Source organism: Mustela nigripes, chromosome 16, assembly GCF_022355385.1.
Source record: "Mustela nigripes isolate SB6536 chromosome 16, MUSNIG.SB6536, whole genome shotgun sequence".
Classification (NCBI taxonomy): domain Eukaryota; kingdom Metazoa; phylum Chordata; class Mammalia; order Carnivora; family Mustelidae; genus Mustela; species Mustela nigripes.
Genome location: NC_081572.1, coordinates 25,366,255 through 25,380,704, shown reverse-complemented (window position 1 = coordinate 25,380,704; position 14,450 = coordinate 25,366,255). Strand labels below are relative to the sequence as shown.

At 60.2% G+C, this 14,450-nt stretch overlaps 1 protein-coding gene across 18 annotated transcripts in view; it reads right to left on the bottom strand.

Annotated features, from left to right (window-relative positions):
• The window catches only part of CACNA1G (calcium voltage-gated channel subunit alpha1 G), a 62,643-nt gene extending 51,368 nt beyond the window's left edge, over positions 1–11,275 (bottom strand). For all 18 annotated transcript variants that reach the window (XM_059379235.1, XM_059379218.1, XM_059379226.1 and 15 more), the window contains exons 1-5: positions 10,269–11,275; positions 3,096–3,208; positions 2,807–2,940; positions 2,330–2,427; positions 70–229 (exon numbers count right to left, since the gene is read on the bottom strand). In XM_059379235.1, coding sequence (XP_059235218.1) covers positions 70–229; positions 2,330–2,427; positions 2,807–2,940; positions 3,096–3,208; positions 10,269–10,509 — 746 coding nt within the window. In that variant the 5' untranslated portion in view covers positions 10,510–11,275. The remainder of the gene's footprint in view (positions 1–69; positions 230–2,329; positions 2,428–2,806; positions 2,941–3,095; positions 3,209–10,268) is intronic.
• Between the last annotated feature and the right edge of the window lie 3,175 nt (positions 11,276–14,450).

The window sequence follows — 14,450 nt, the reverse complement described above, 5'->3', positions numbered from 1 at the left end:
GGACAGGTGTGGGTCCCAGCCCTGCAACCGTAGGTCCCCACCCACCTCCCCAACCCGGGCAACACTCACAGGCTGAAATTCTCCGGCAGGAAGCAACGGTTACGAAGCAGCCCTGCCCATAGCTGGACGCCAACGATGCCGAAGATGAAGAAGACGAAGAAGCAGAGCAGAAGGACATTGCCCAGCATGGGCAGCGTGTCCAGCAGCAGCGTGACAAGGATGCGCATGCCTGTGGGGGCAGAAGCCACGCTGGGGGTGCCAGGCTGGCCGGGCTAGGCCAGCTGCCATGGGCCTGGCAGCACACCCAGAGGGGGCCCATTGGGGTTTCCCGGGCAGAGACACCCAGTTCAAGCTGGAGGGGAGACCAACGGACACCTCTAACTCCACAGGCAGGCCTGGCAGCCCCAAGCCCCTGCCCACCGACCCTCTTACCCCATCCATATGAATCAGCACATAAGACCACCAAGGATGAGCCAGAGTGCTCGAGGGTTCCAAAGCTCCTCTCTCCTGCACCACACCCCTGCTAACATCCCACACCATCTCAGTTCACAAAGGAGGATCAAGGAGGCTCAGAGAACTGATAGGACTTGTCCAGTATCACAGAACTGCCCGGCATTCTGCTTCTAGATCCCACCGCACAATGTACACACACACACAGACACACACACTCAGACACACACACACACACACTTGCCTCTCACCTGACACAGTCATCTGACCTTCCTAAGTCATCAGTTATCACCACTGCAGTCTTTGGGGAAACTGAGGCAGAGAACTCCAGGAGGAAGGTTCGCAAGGAAGCAACCTCACTTCGAAAGCCAGACCCTCAGCAAGGGTCCAGACCCCCTGAGCTTCGCTATGGTTCTGAGCCCCCTGCTGGGTCCATTCTCTGTTGATACAGAGCCCCACATCGGAGGTGAGGAGACACAAGGCCATCTTCTCCAGCGACCATCAATTATCAGGCCACCAGAGCCCCTCCCCCTCCAGACTTGTTGGGAGATACTGCCCTGGCTCCTCACTCCAGGTCCAGGATTCCATACCATTCCATACTCCACCTGCTCTGAACCACCCTCAGGCCACCAAACCCTTGTTATGCACAGAGATCTCTAATGGCTGGTTTTGACCCCCCAAGTGCCACTCATGGCCCCCTGCCCCTCCAGAGGAAGAAGCTTCTAGGCAGCAGCTGATTAACCCTCCCGGTGCCTGCAGCCATCCTGCCTGGCCTTTCAAGCCCGGCCTTCTCACTCAGTCCCTCACCCCCTCCTCCAGCCTCATCCTCCTTCAGCTCCTCTAGGCTCCAGCTGAGATCAATTCCTCAGGGTTTGCATTAAGGGAATTACACCGATGGTTAGACAGAGGCCTATAAATCTGCCAGCCATCACCTAGGGTGGGAGGGGCGGTGAAAGCGGTCGTGCCCCTTGTCTGGGGCTCCTGTTAACACTAACGTCCTGAAGCCCAGAGGGCACGGAGCAGCACTGCCTACCCAAAGGCAGCCGCATCTCATATACACACACACATGCACACACACACACAAACACACACACAGCACAGGCGGCTGCCGCTACATGGGGCACAGAGCCCCAGAAACATGCTCCTATCCCCCACCCCCGACTCCCGGGACCGAGGTGGAGACCATTTGCAGCCTGTGTAGGTTGGGGACTTGCAAAGGGGGCCTGAGCAAGGGTGGGGGGAGCCAGGATATAGGGGGAGCTAGAGCTGCCAAAGCTTGGCTGGCTCAGGAAACCAATGCGGTTTAATTTAGATAATGGTCCCGCAGTCAGTTGCGGCAGTGGGTTGGAAGGGGGTGGGAAGGAGGAATGGGACACAGGCGGAGGGTGAGACATGTAGTGGCCTTGTCTGGAGAGAAGTCATGCTCAGTGTGGCTAGTATGGTCTCACTCGTGGGAGCCCGAGTGCGTGAAAGGCTGTTCTAGCTAGAAAACGCCATTACATGCTGTATCCACCCCTCCTGGCCTACCCACCTCTCCTCCCCCTTCCCACTCACCCCTGTTCCCCTGGAGGGAGCTGTGCTCTAGCTGAAGGGAAGGAGTCATTTGAGACATGTCTGAGATTCTGACCCCCCAAATCAGGCTAAAATCAGGGGGACGGTGTTTTCAGGTAACTCTCACAGGGCCACAGGCCGGTTTGGGGACTCTGTTGGCTCCAGTGGCCCCAGCTCCCCACTGAGCCCTTGTCTGATGAGATCTGCCTCAGACTGCCAGGCCCTGATGAGGCCAGTGAGTGGTCAGGAGGTAGGGGTGGGATCTGGGGTTTCCAGATTTCCTCTGGGGGCTCTCCATCCAGGGGCTGAGGGCCAAGGGGTCACTCACTGGGCACCCGGTTAATGGCCCTGAGCGGTCGCAGCACGCGGACTGTCCTGACAGCTGAGAAGCTGACATTCTGCAGGTCCAGCGAATACTCCAGCATCCTGCAGGGAGGGGCCCAAAGGGAGGCCCTTTGAGTCTGAGGCCGCCATGGGGGTCAAAAGAGGTCAGTGAGGAATCTTGCTGCGGTGCGGCAGCAAACCTCTGACTCCTCCCTCTCCTCCACCAAGGGACCCCGAAGAGCCAGCTCTCTGTCTGGGGGCAAGGCCACCCCCAAGCCAAGGACAGATCCCCATGGAAGAATAAACAGAGGAGGACGTGGAAGCAAGGGCTTGAGCTTTACAGGCAAGACCACCTCGGACCCTGAGGGGACAGCCAGGAGAAAGCACAGCTGGAAATGGGCGGGGCAGGGGGGGCAGTACTGGGGCCTAGGACCCTGTTCCTGGGGCAGGGAGCTCTCCCACCTCCTGCCCAGGCCCTCACCCTGCAATGACGATGAAGAAGTCAAGCCGGTTCCAAGTGTCTCCCAGGTAACACTTTTTCCCGAAGATACCCAAGGCCACCATCTTCACCACCATCTCCACGGCGAAGAAGGCAAAGATGAAGTCGTCAAAGGCCTGGTGTGGGGATGAGAGGCATTTGAAACTGGGGGGTGGGGGGGAAACAACCCCCCCCCACTCCCTCCCCCACCAGTGGGGTCAGGGCCCCTCCCAGAGACATTTTAGCAGTTATTCAGCTGAGGATGCCCCTCCCCCAATGCTCCCCAACTCACCTGGAGGATCCGGCAGCGCTGGGAATCACAGGCGATGTCCTCACATGGCCGGAACATGCCCAGGGTCACACAGTTGAGAAGGATGACCAACATGCTGATACGCTCAAACCAGGTATCCGGGGGGGTTGGTCAAGGAAACAGCTGGCAGGGGTTGCAGCCGCACCTGCGCCCCCCCCCCCCCCCCCCCCCCCAGCACCTCCTGTTTCTCATCTTCCCCCCAAGCCCCCCACTACCCCCCGCCGCCCTCCGCCATCTGAGATGGGGCCCACGTGTCTGACCAAGCCCAGGCCCAAGCCCGGCCCAGGCCCACCTTGAACATCACCTCTCCACACCCAGCTTCCTTGGCTGTAAAGTAGGAAAAGCCACAAATACCCTGACTATTTGCACAAGCCATTTGGGGGATAAAATCGATCGTGCCTGTGGAAATGCCAGACACCAAGAGTGTGCTACTGAATCTGAATCCTCTTCTGTCCTACCTCCCGGGGAAGATGTGAGAAGCAAATGAGAGAATGCAGTGAATGTGTGACACAAACCTAAAGTCGGATTATGCCTGCCTTACAGTTTACCAAGCGCTTTCGCGCCACGCCACATCTGATGCTCACAACAGCCCCGAGAAGTATCCGGGGTGGATCACGTTCTTCCCCAGAACCCAAGTGCACGGAGGCCCGGGAGAGCCCAAGTCCTACGCTGAAGGTCACGGGGAGAAGCCGCAATGGGACCGAGGCGTCCGAGCTTCCGATCTGGGACAGCGGCTGCCACAGTGGCTCCGGTGTGCAGGGGAGGGGCTGGCGGGAACGTGCAGGCACCGGTCAGATGGGCAGGGGCATGCAAGAGGGTCCACAGCAAGAGGGTCCACAGCCGTAGCTGTTCTCCACCACAGCACTGGAGCCTGTCACGCCCTCTCCAAGTGCCCACCCTGCCCCTGGCCTCCTGGAGCCCTCAGGTGGCCTCCAAACACACTCCTGCGTTGACACAATGAAGACCCACCGCATACCAGGCCCCGGGCTGGATGGGAGTCCCCACGCCACGCAGAGCAGGCAGTACTCTGCACACACGGACTGCGAGTCTTTCCACAGGGTGGATTTTAGTAAGGGCCTAACGTCCAGCCCATCAACGGGAGAACGTCCGAAGTGGGTTCTGGACCTTAGAAGGGTCTGGACGTGGGACCCTTGCTGGAAGTGATCCAGCATCCTCTTTTTCTCAAAGGAAATACGGGGTGGGGAGAACAGAGAAGATAGAAGGGAGCAGAGAGTGGAGACGGAGCAAAGGAGGGGCCTCAGGGAGGGGGTGGAGGGTGTCGTGGCCGCCCACCGCACGGCCCACCAAGCCACACTGCGGCACAGAGGACCTAGGGCCGGGGAATCTTCCTGTCAGAACCTCACTTCTGGAGTGTAAAGTCCCTGTCTGGGGACCCCAGGAATTTGCTCCCAGCTGGTCCCAGCCACCCCCCATCTCTGTCCTGAACCTCAGGCCACCCCACCCCGCGGCAGCTCAGGACACCCGCAATCCCCTCCTAGGCCTCTCTGCCACTTAGGCTCTTTGCCCTCACAATCCTTGCCACCGACAGGCACCCAAACAGGCAAGGCACTGCAGTTTCCCAAGTAGAAGTTTCCCAGAATAAGAGTAAAAAAACAAAACAAAACAAAACAAAACCCAAAAAACAGTTCTAGGTTTGGGGGGTAAGTAGATGGAAGGGGGAAATCAAGAGAATGTTCTGTTTCCTTGGAGCTGTTTTCTAGAGTGGAACCTGAGCCGAATGGATGTCTCCCCAGAAGGGGTGTCAGCCAGGGGTCACCCTGGAAAAAGGAGGATGGGGAGGGAGCTGTCTTGGGGTGATTCTCTGGAAAGGGAGGGACAATTACCTTCAAGAATGGGTCTGCATTCCCCAAGCTAGCCTCCTCTTCTCTGCAGGGAAGGGACCCATATGAGCAGTTATCTCTACAAGGGGGGGCTGTGGGCAGTTCTCTTGGGAAGAGGGGCTCCTGGAACACCTATTTGGACCCCTTGAACGGCAGGGATGCTGCCACGCCCCAGGCCGTCTGTGCACTAGTCTCATCCCCCTTGCTGAAGCAGGGACACTCAGATACACGCTCGTATCCCCTACGAAGGGGACAGTAGCTCCCGGCATGTGGCAGACGATACGTGGAGGAAACGAACGAATGAACGAACGAATGATCAATCAATCGTTCAGTCTCCCTGCTTAGAAGCCACTGGATCTCCTGTCATATTTTCCTGTCTTGTTTGCCTCAACAGGGATACACTGATAACAATGGGGGTGGGAGTGGAAGGGACATCACAAAGGGGCTGGGACTCCTTCTGTCCCCACCTTCTGGGGCCTCTTATAGCTAGATTCTGCCTCCAAATAACCCCATCTCCAGCTCTGGACCATGGAAACCCCTTGTCAGGGGTCCCCTTGGGAATTTAGCACATCTCAGGTTCATCTTGTTTGCTCTCTACCTTTCCCCATCCCTAAAGGTAACCGTTAATGGACAGGGAAGATACTAAGGCACAGGGACCTGGGGGACAATCTGAACTGAGAAATAATTAATGAGGATGGGGGTCTTTCACCCTTCTCAGGGTAAGGCTCGTTTCCTTGGGAACATGGCCTTATGTCACCGTGTGATGTTCCCTTGTTGCCATAACAACAGGAGGATGTGTCACCAGGTGGTGTGGATTTGTTGCTATGGCAATTAAAGGGACCCCCTCACACATGAACTCCCCTTCACCAGACTGCTATCTTGTCCTCACGCAGGGAAGAGAAAGTAGGAGACCCACAGGTTATCAGGTTGGGGGGAAACCATGTGACAAATCCCCATGGCAACCAAGGGAACGGGAGACACTGGTTGCCATAGTGACTATGAGAGACCTGTGCAGTCACATGTCTACTGTTGCTATGGCAACTGTCAGGGCTGGAGTGGATCCCAAAGGGGGAGGTGGGTAGGAGAGGGGAGGCTCTTTCTTATCCCCACAGCCCACCATCAAAAGCAGAGAAAAAGGAAATGGCAGGGTGAGGAAACCCACTTCCATCCCTCCTCCTCTTCTCCCTCCAGGAGAACTAGAGCATGTTATCTGTACAACTCAGTCCTCTCTGTGGGGCTTTATCTAGAGCCCTTGCCTAGCCTGGCAGCTGTAAGGGAGAGGGAGGTGGGGACAGGAGGGAGGAGGACCGGGGCACCTTCAGGGGCACGGGGGCCCTGGCGTGACTAAGAAGAGAAGCAGGCCCTCCGGCTGCCCCGCTCCCCAAACTGGAGCCTGGAGATCTGAGACAGAGGAGCACTGAGGAGGAAATGGGCCTAGACCCAGGAATCCTGGCCTCCTAGTATGAGTTGGGAAGGTGGGATCCTTGTCTCACCCGCCCCTCAGAGCCACAAAGCGGCTGCCATCTATGGGGAGGGATTCTGCATTCCTGGGGGGTGGTGTGGACTATAGGGGCTCAGCAGTGTGGCCAGCACTGGGGAGGCGGAAAGGGGGATTCCCCCAGCCAAGCCCCCACTCCCACAGCCTGTTTCCCAGTGGTCTCCTCTGCTCCAGCCTGTGGGCGTGTGGGGAGAGAGGTTTCCAGCTGAACTGAAAACTGAAGCCCGAAGAAAGGCAGCCGGCCCCACCCAGAGACAGAGACGTGAGACCCAGAGACACAAGAGAGCCGGCCTGTTGGAATCTTTGGAAGGGGAAATAGGCCAGAAATCTGATTCAAACGTCCGTGACTCTGTGTGTGTGTGTGTATGTGTGTGAGCATGTACACACACACACACACACACACACGTGTGAGCAGCTGTGTCTGTCGCCACCCTGGCTGAGGCAGGCAGGGTGGGGTGAGGGCTGCAGCGGGAGCGGGGGGGGGGGGGGGGGGGGGGGGGGGGGTAATCCCAGGAATGGCTCCAGCTGGCACTGTGGGTGATGGGGAGTCCCCCAACGGTTCCGTGGAGTCGAGTGGGTGTGTAACCCAGTAGGAAGGTAAGGTGGGCCTGGGGCAGGAGTGCTCCAGGGTGCTCTGCTCCCCCAGTCCCGTTCAGTTCCCTAGCCCTCTTCCTCAGAACCCCCTCTGGAGAGTCTTGGGTTTTAAAATGAGAGGAGGGAACTGGTGAGGGCACAGGAAGAACACCCCCTCCCATTTCCTCTAAGGACCAAAATGGAGATTTCTCCCTAGGTAAGGGAAACAGGCAAACTTGGGGCACTGGGACAGTGGCATGGAAAACTCCAGAAATTCCTGGTGCCCCCTCCCCTGCAGACGCACACACAGTGACGCAGTCATACACTCACCCTCACTTCTGGAAGCCATTAGGGCTCCTGCCTTTCGGGCCTCCCCCTTCTCCTCCCCCTACTCCTGGCAGGCTCCCTTCTCCCCCTCTGGCCCCCCTCTCACTCCCCCTCTCGGCATCCCAAATGCCAGCCTGTGATTTCCAAATGAGAAAAAGCTGTGCTGGGCTCTGAGCTTGGAGAAACTCCTACACAAACTTCCAGATGTGACACAACAGCCAGAGAGGGAATGCTCAGGATCTCCTTTCCGGGAGGGGCGATGCACTCCCTCACACTTCAAGAAACACATACTGGAAAGTCCAACTTGCTCCCCTATAACTGGGAGGAGGGGGGCCCTACTGATGGGAGTGCCCCTGGCACAGCCCCTGGCACTCCCATCAGTAGGGCCCCTGGTCTTCACAGTAGCAGCACAGGCACTTCTGAGCCTCTCTTCCTTTTGCTGCCCACCCCATCCCACACACACTCACACCCATGCAAACTACTTCCTACCTGGGTCTAGATCTCCTCTCTAGGAAACCTGGTGTGTTAGTGGCTACAGGAGGAGGGGCTGAGAAAAAATGGCAACAAAAGTCTGACTAGCTTCAGTTAGTGAGGGAGGTGTCCCTATGTCCCTCAGACTCAGAGGTACAGAGAATCTCATGGAACCAAGGGAAGCTTCACTGGTACCAAAAAGAGAGAAAGGGAAAGACTGAAGTCCAAGAGACAGCTCAGAGCCCCTCCGGTGATGACAATACAGGTTCACCTTGACACTCAGGTGTGATAGGATTGGTGGGACCCAGCACAGACACCCCCTTGGCCAAAAAAATTGTTCTCAACCCATCCTCAGCCAACCCAGGCTTAGTGACTTGTCTAGGCCTAGTGACGCCGCCGGCCCACATCCCAGACTCCCACTACCCCAGACGAGAGCCTGCTCCTCCACCCCCAAGAAGAGCACTGGGGTCCCACCTCTCTTTCCTCATTCCAGCCTTCTCCACTTGCTCCCTCTCAGAGCCCCTCAAGGAAGGAATCTGGCCCCAGACCATTCACTAGCCCCTAGAGCTAGGGCAGGTGGGAAGATGCTGGCAGAGAGATATGGTTGTTTTAGAGGGGGAGGGAAAGGAGAGATCTCTCTACATTCCCTGGACTCCTGAGGAAGAGGGGAGGGGGATGGGCTTTCTACCATTCATGAAGAGGGTACGTGGTTAGGGGTAGAGAGGAGAGATAACCAGAACCCGTCTTCTCAGATATATTTGCTCCCCATGTCCATCTCTACATGGAGAAAGGGGCCTAGGGGGTAGGGGTGCGGATGGGGGGGAGGAATCAGACCTCTCTGAGACCCCCTACCTCTCTCTCTGCAGTTCAGAGAGAAAGGAAGAAGGGATAAGGGATGGAGTTAGGGTGTAAAGAGGGGAGCTTCCTAAAAACCTGCGGGGTGTAGAGGGTGGGGGTTGGGGGGACACAAGCTCACATCCCTGCTTTGCGCACTAGAGGCAGCAGAGCTGCAGAGAGTGAGGGCGGCACCGAGCTCCCCCCACTTCCCCCAAAGCAGAGTCCCGGTTGGGCTCTTAGGCTTTGTAAAGCCTAAGGGAAACCTGAGTTCTCCCACCCGGGTCCAAAAGAGCCTCTGAGCTGGGAGGAAGGAGTCGGGAGAAGCTTTCAAGACCGGGGATGGCAGCGCACCCCCCCTTTCCTTCCGGCAGTGACGGGACCCACCCCGGAGCCTGGGAAACCTGCATCAGTCAAGCTGGAGCTTTGTGCTAGGGGCTGGGGGAGAAGCCAGGGGGCTCAGGGGGCTGGGGTCTCCCCTATCACTCCAGATCAGACGGAGGATAGGGGGCAGTGCCAAATCTACCTCCCCAGAATGTGGGGCTTACATTCCACAAACCCAGCCAAGGAGTAGACCCTGGGGTGCTGGACCCGAGTCTTCCTTAGCCAACCAGCTTCCAGCCTCACTGTTCCCCCAATACTTTCTCCAAGGCTGCGGTCTCACATACCTGCCCCGCCATGAGGCGGGAGCACTCTATTTGTGACAGGGTAACTTGGACAGGCTTAATCCCATCCCCCGCTGGTCAAAGCTCTCGACACAGTCTTTCCCTCCACAAGAAAAAAAAAACTCCCTAACCCCAACACAAAGCACCCCGCGCTGAATGAAGAATTGGGGAGAAGGGAGGAACTCCGGGCAATGGGCTCCAGCTGAAAGGGTCTCAACTCCAGCCCTGGGGGCAGACAGCTTCCCCTTCACCACCACATCTTGTTCTCATTCTGCGCCCCTGACATCAGCCGCCGCCGGAATCTCCTTGTTGTGCCTCCAACCCGCGGGTGGGGGTGGGGGAGTTAGGACCTGGTCCCCGCCCCCCAACATTTCCCTCTGGGTCAGTAGAAACCCCGGCCTCGAGGACCAGGTTGGGGGCGGGGAACAGACCCTAGAATCCACCTCAAACTTTGGAGCGGGGGCCGGAGGGAAACCCAGAAGATCGCAGTCCCCCCTCCCCCGTCCCCGCAGCTTCCTCCCTACCCCACCCCCCAAACTCGGAAACCCAACCCAGCTCGCTAACGGGCGGCGGGCGGAGTAGAGCTCCCAGACTCCCGAAGCTTCCCACATCTGGAGGATGACGACCCTCCCCTGCCCACATCTGGAGAGCGTCCAGCTACAAACCAGCGGGGCACGTCTCCTCTCTTTTCCTGGCCTGGATCCCAGCCCCCCAAGGAGGACTGAGGTGTGTGTACCGAGGTGGGGCTCGTCTGGGGTATCAGCCAAACCTGCTCGCGTCTCCGCTCCCACTCTGAAGCCCCCTCCCTCCCTTAGCAGCCCCCCTCCCCACTTCTGCCCACCTTCCAGCTCACTTCTCCGACTCACCTGGCTTTCAGTCCCCTCCGGCGGCGCGGCCCGCCCCCCTGCGGACCCCCTAGCCCGGCCGTCGTGCCCTGGAGGATATGGATTACAGACCGTGCGGAGACACCAGCTCCGCGGGCGGCTGTCCTGGCTCAAGTAGAAGAAAACCACCGGGGCCAGCGCCGGGTACGGCAGCCCCTCCGCCTCGGAGTCCGCGCTGCCCGGGTCCTTTTCCGCCGACCCCGGCCCCGGCCGGCCCCCGGCCCCCGACAGGTCGTTGAGCCGCATGAAGCTCCGGGGCTGTCCTGACTCCTCGGTGCCCGCTCCATCCTCCTCCTCGTCCATCCTCTGGCCAGCCGGGGCCCCAGGCGGTCTTGAGAGGGGCGAGCGGCGCCCCTCAGAGGAGGTGTCCTCACGCCACCGGGGGGCCCCGGCGGGGGCGCATCTGGGGGGCTCTAGGGCGCAGGCTGAGCCCCCGGGAGGGCCAGTTCAGCCCAGCTCCCCCTGCCCGCAGGGGCATGCTGCCCGCGGGGCGCCGGGTCGCAGGGAAGCCCCGCCCGGCGCGAGTCCCGCTTCCCCAGGGCTCCTGGGGCCCCCTGGGCCAGCCGGCCGGCTCCCCCTCACTTTGTTCCGGCTTCTTCGCTTCGCGCCCAGGCTCCGGTCGCCCGATTCGGCGCTACCTTCGGCGAAGCGGCCGGGAGAGGGGGAGAGAGAAGGGGGTCGGAGAGCGGGGGAGATGGGGGGGCGCCCCCTCTTCCCGCGGCGCAGCTGGAGCAAGATCTAAGGGGTCAGCATCGTCCCGGCTCCGCGCCAGCGGCGGCTGGGGGAGGGGAGGAGGGATCTCTTTGGGGTGGGTTTGGAGGGGGTGGGGGGCGGCTCCTTCCTCCGCCCCGCGGCGGGCTCACGGTCCGGGAGGGGCGGGGAGACGGTGGGGGGCCGTCCCGGGCGGGGGTGGAGGCGGAGATGCCGCCGCCGCAGCCGCCGCGGTGGCTGCCGCTGCCGTAGCTGTCGCCGGCGCCACTGCCTCCTCCTCCGGCCGAGACGCGGAGCGAGCAAGCGAAAGCGGCGGCGAGGAGCCCGGCTCACACCACAGCTGGATCCCTCACTCCAACTTCAAGCCTCGGCCCCGCCTCTCCCCAGCCAGCCTCGCAGCCAATCGCCGCGGGCCGCCGGCCCCGAGCCGCGCGCCCATTGGCGGGCCGCCGTGGCAGTGAGGGCGGGGGCGCCGGGGGAGAGAACCACAGCTGGAATCCGGTTCCCACCCCGAAGCCCAGGACCGCCCCTCTCCCCTCCCCTTGCCCCTGGGTCCGCTCCCGAAGGCCAGAGCCAATTAGACGGCTACCCAGACCGAACCCACTTTCCTATTGGCCGCTGGGGTCTCTGGGACTCCCCTGGAGGGAGCCCCGGGGAATCAGAGTAATCCGCGCCGGGTCCTGGGATAGCGCCACCGACCCCGGGGTATTCTTTGTCCACGACCCCTGAATTGGACCACAGCCGGAGGGTGGGGCTCAGCCCTGGGCGGGCCTGGAGAAGAAGAGAGGCCGGCGGCCGGGCTGTGGGGTGTGACTAGGACCCCAGAGCGAAATCCTGGGTCTCCACCTAATTAAATCGCCCACCCTGGAGTCGAACCTGGGAGCTGGACCGAAGAAGGGGAGGCACGGAACAGGACATCCCAGGGGTAGGGCTTTGGCATTTGGGGGGCGGTCTTGCGGAAATGGGAGGAGCCAAGGGAATTCAGGGGCGTGCAAGGTCTGGGCGTGGTTTCCAGCAACCTCTTGGCCTTGTAGACCCCTCTCCCAGGTCCACTAATGCGACTTTGACCCTGACCTTCTAACCCTGACCCAATGACCCTGACCTCACGTCGGCACTCCTGAGCTTCATCCCCTCTGGCGCTAGAGATCCTTTGAAGGCTCTGGCTCTCTCGCTGCGGCTTCGCGCTTGAACACGTGGCCTCAGACAGGTCATGCCGGTCTCAGGACCCGGGCCCCCCAGAGCAGCTGAGGAGCAGAGAGAGGCTCCCGCGAAGGGACCTGCAGGGGCCTCGAGTGTGTGGGAGGGGGTGGAAGCATGGAGCTGGGCTTTCTGAGTCTCGACCTGCAGAGTCTCACTAACCGCCCCCCACCCCCACAACTCCGTGCCTCAATTTTCCCTCTGGATTTCCAGCACGGCTGGGAGGCCGTGCGCACACCTCCCCTCTACCCCGCGCGGGTCCTCGAGGATCTGTGGCTCTCCGCGCGCCCTCACTCACGTGCACAGCCTGGGCCTCACCCCGCCCCACCTCCCCGCGTCCCCGGGCTCAGTCAGCTCCAGCCATCTCTCCCCGCCGCCCACAAGGCTGCAGGTGCCCGGGAGCAAAGCGCCGCGGGAGTGCTGGGCGCTGGAGTGTGGTGGGGCGCAGAGGGCATCTAACATTAGGCGTCGGGGAGCACTTCCCACCTCTGAGAAGGTAGACACGGTGACGAAATCAAGCAGGTCAGTCAGTTCTCTGTCTCTGAGACTTCGGGGCGCTGACGCCACTGCGGAGAGGCAGAGGCAGGCACCGGGTGACCTCCCTCCCCCGCTGTCCACCCCTCCCCCACCGACTCCCAAGTCGGTGCGCCCCACCGCGCAGCCCCCGAGCGCCACCGGCCGCCTGGGGTGGGTGTCTCAGCTCCATCGAGGGCGGGTTGTAGGGAGTGCAGTGGGTAGGACCAAGTCGCTGCAGCCTCCCGGGTTGCCCTTTCGCCGAATCCGGGCGCTGAGTTGTGCAAATGAGGCCGAGCTCATTTGCATTTCATGCTAATGAGCAGATCCCTTAAGTGCCTTTCCCTCCTGGCGGGAGTCTCTGCTCTCATTCTGCGTGTGCCCTGCCAGGCTCAAACTCTCAGCGGTCTTCTGGGAGAGGGGCCTATTTCTGGTTCACTCCACGCGTCTGACACCTTGGTCGCTCCCGCAGGTCCGCAGTCTGCCTAGTCGGTCTGCCCTTCCCCGACAGGGTCAAGAAGCCCCAGGGCAGACACCGGGAGATAGTGACTTTAATCATCCCATCTTTGCGGAGGGGACAAGGAGCTGAGAGACACACGCCCAGCCGCCCAGCCTGGTGGTCAGGTTTCCTGGTGGTCGGCAGGCCCCACACCTCTATCACCCGGGCCACCTCGGTCTCTGGGCTGACCTTTGTTCTGGAACATACCCAGAGAGAAGCCAGGGTGTAGGGCCAATACACATTTAGGACTTGGGATGATCTGCCACCTAAGGCATCCTGGCCCCTGGGGGAGGGGGCACCCAGGGGGACTCCGACATCCAGTCAGAGATGCTCTCTTCCCCTGAGGGGGGCAAGGGGAGGAGGGAGGCAGGGCCTACAGAGAAGCAAGAGGAGGGATGAAGCCATCTTGAATTCCTACCCTCCAAATCTCATCTCTGCCATCGCCTCCTCAGAGCAACCTTTTTCAGCAAGTGCTGTGGTGCCTACTATGTGCCAAGGTGCTGAGGACACAGTCCTGAGCCAGACAAGGATCTGGAACCTCATGGCACTTGATCACGTGTGTAGTCATGAAATGATGGTCTGTCCCTCTGGGCTCTCTGCTCCCTCAGACCAAGGGTCCATTTTGCTCTCCAGAGCCTAGTCTGGTCCAGCTTGGCACGGACTCGGTACTTAATAAATCTTTGTTAGACGAGTGAGTAACTTCGGTCGGGGGGAGGATGAGGGACAGGAAGTTCCTTGGGCCCCCGTTTCCTCACAGAGTATTCAGGCCTCCGAGTTCTCTAAGATGATGTCTGGGTTTGAGGGACAGCCCTTCGCATAGGGCCGGCTCTGCCAGCCTCCCTCCAGCCCCCTCCAGCCCTCTCCTCTTTACACCTCCCGCACAGCCTGGCTGGCTCCCTCAGGAGCTGAAACACTCTTCCCATCTGTGAGGCGCTCTGCTCCGCGAGGATACATTATCTCATGACATCACCTCGCAACCTTGGGAGTGGGGTGGTGGTTGTCCCATTTTTAAGATAAGAAGACTGAGGCTCAGACAGATGAAATTAGTGAAGTGACTTCTCCAACTGGGAGGTCCCATCTCCCCTGGCGGTGGCCCCCGTCTCCTCCGGGACAGCCCTATGTAGAGCAGGGACCCTACACAAGAGGGACCAACCAAGGGAAGAGCGGCAGCAGACCTAACCACCCGTGTCTGAGCAAGACTGCTGTTCAGCCTTGCCCTTGTCAGAAAATGCTAGCTCTCCCGGAAGCCTGACCTGTTAAGGCCCTGACGCCTTCCTTTGAACTTGTTACAGAATCCCTTTGTCGAGCGCATGCCTGGTACCAG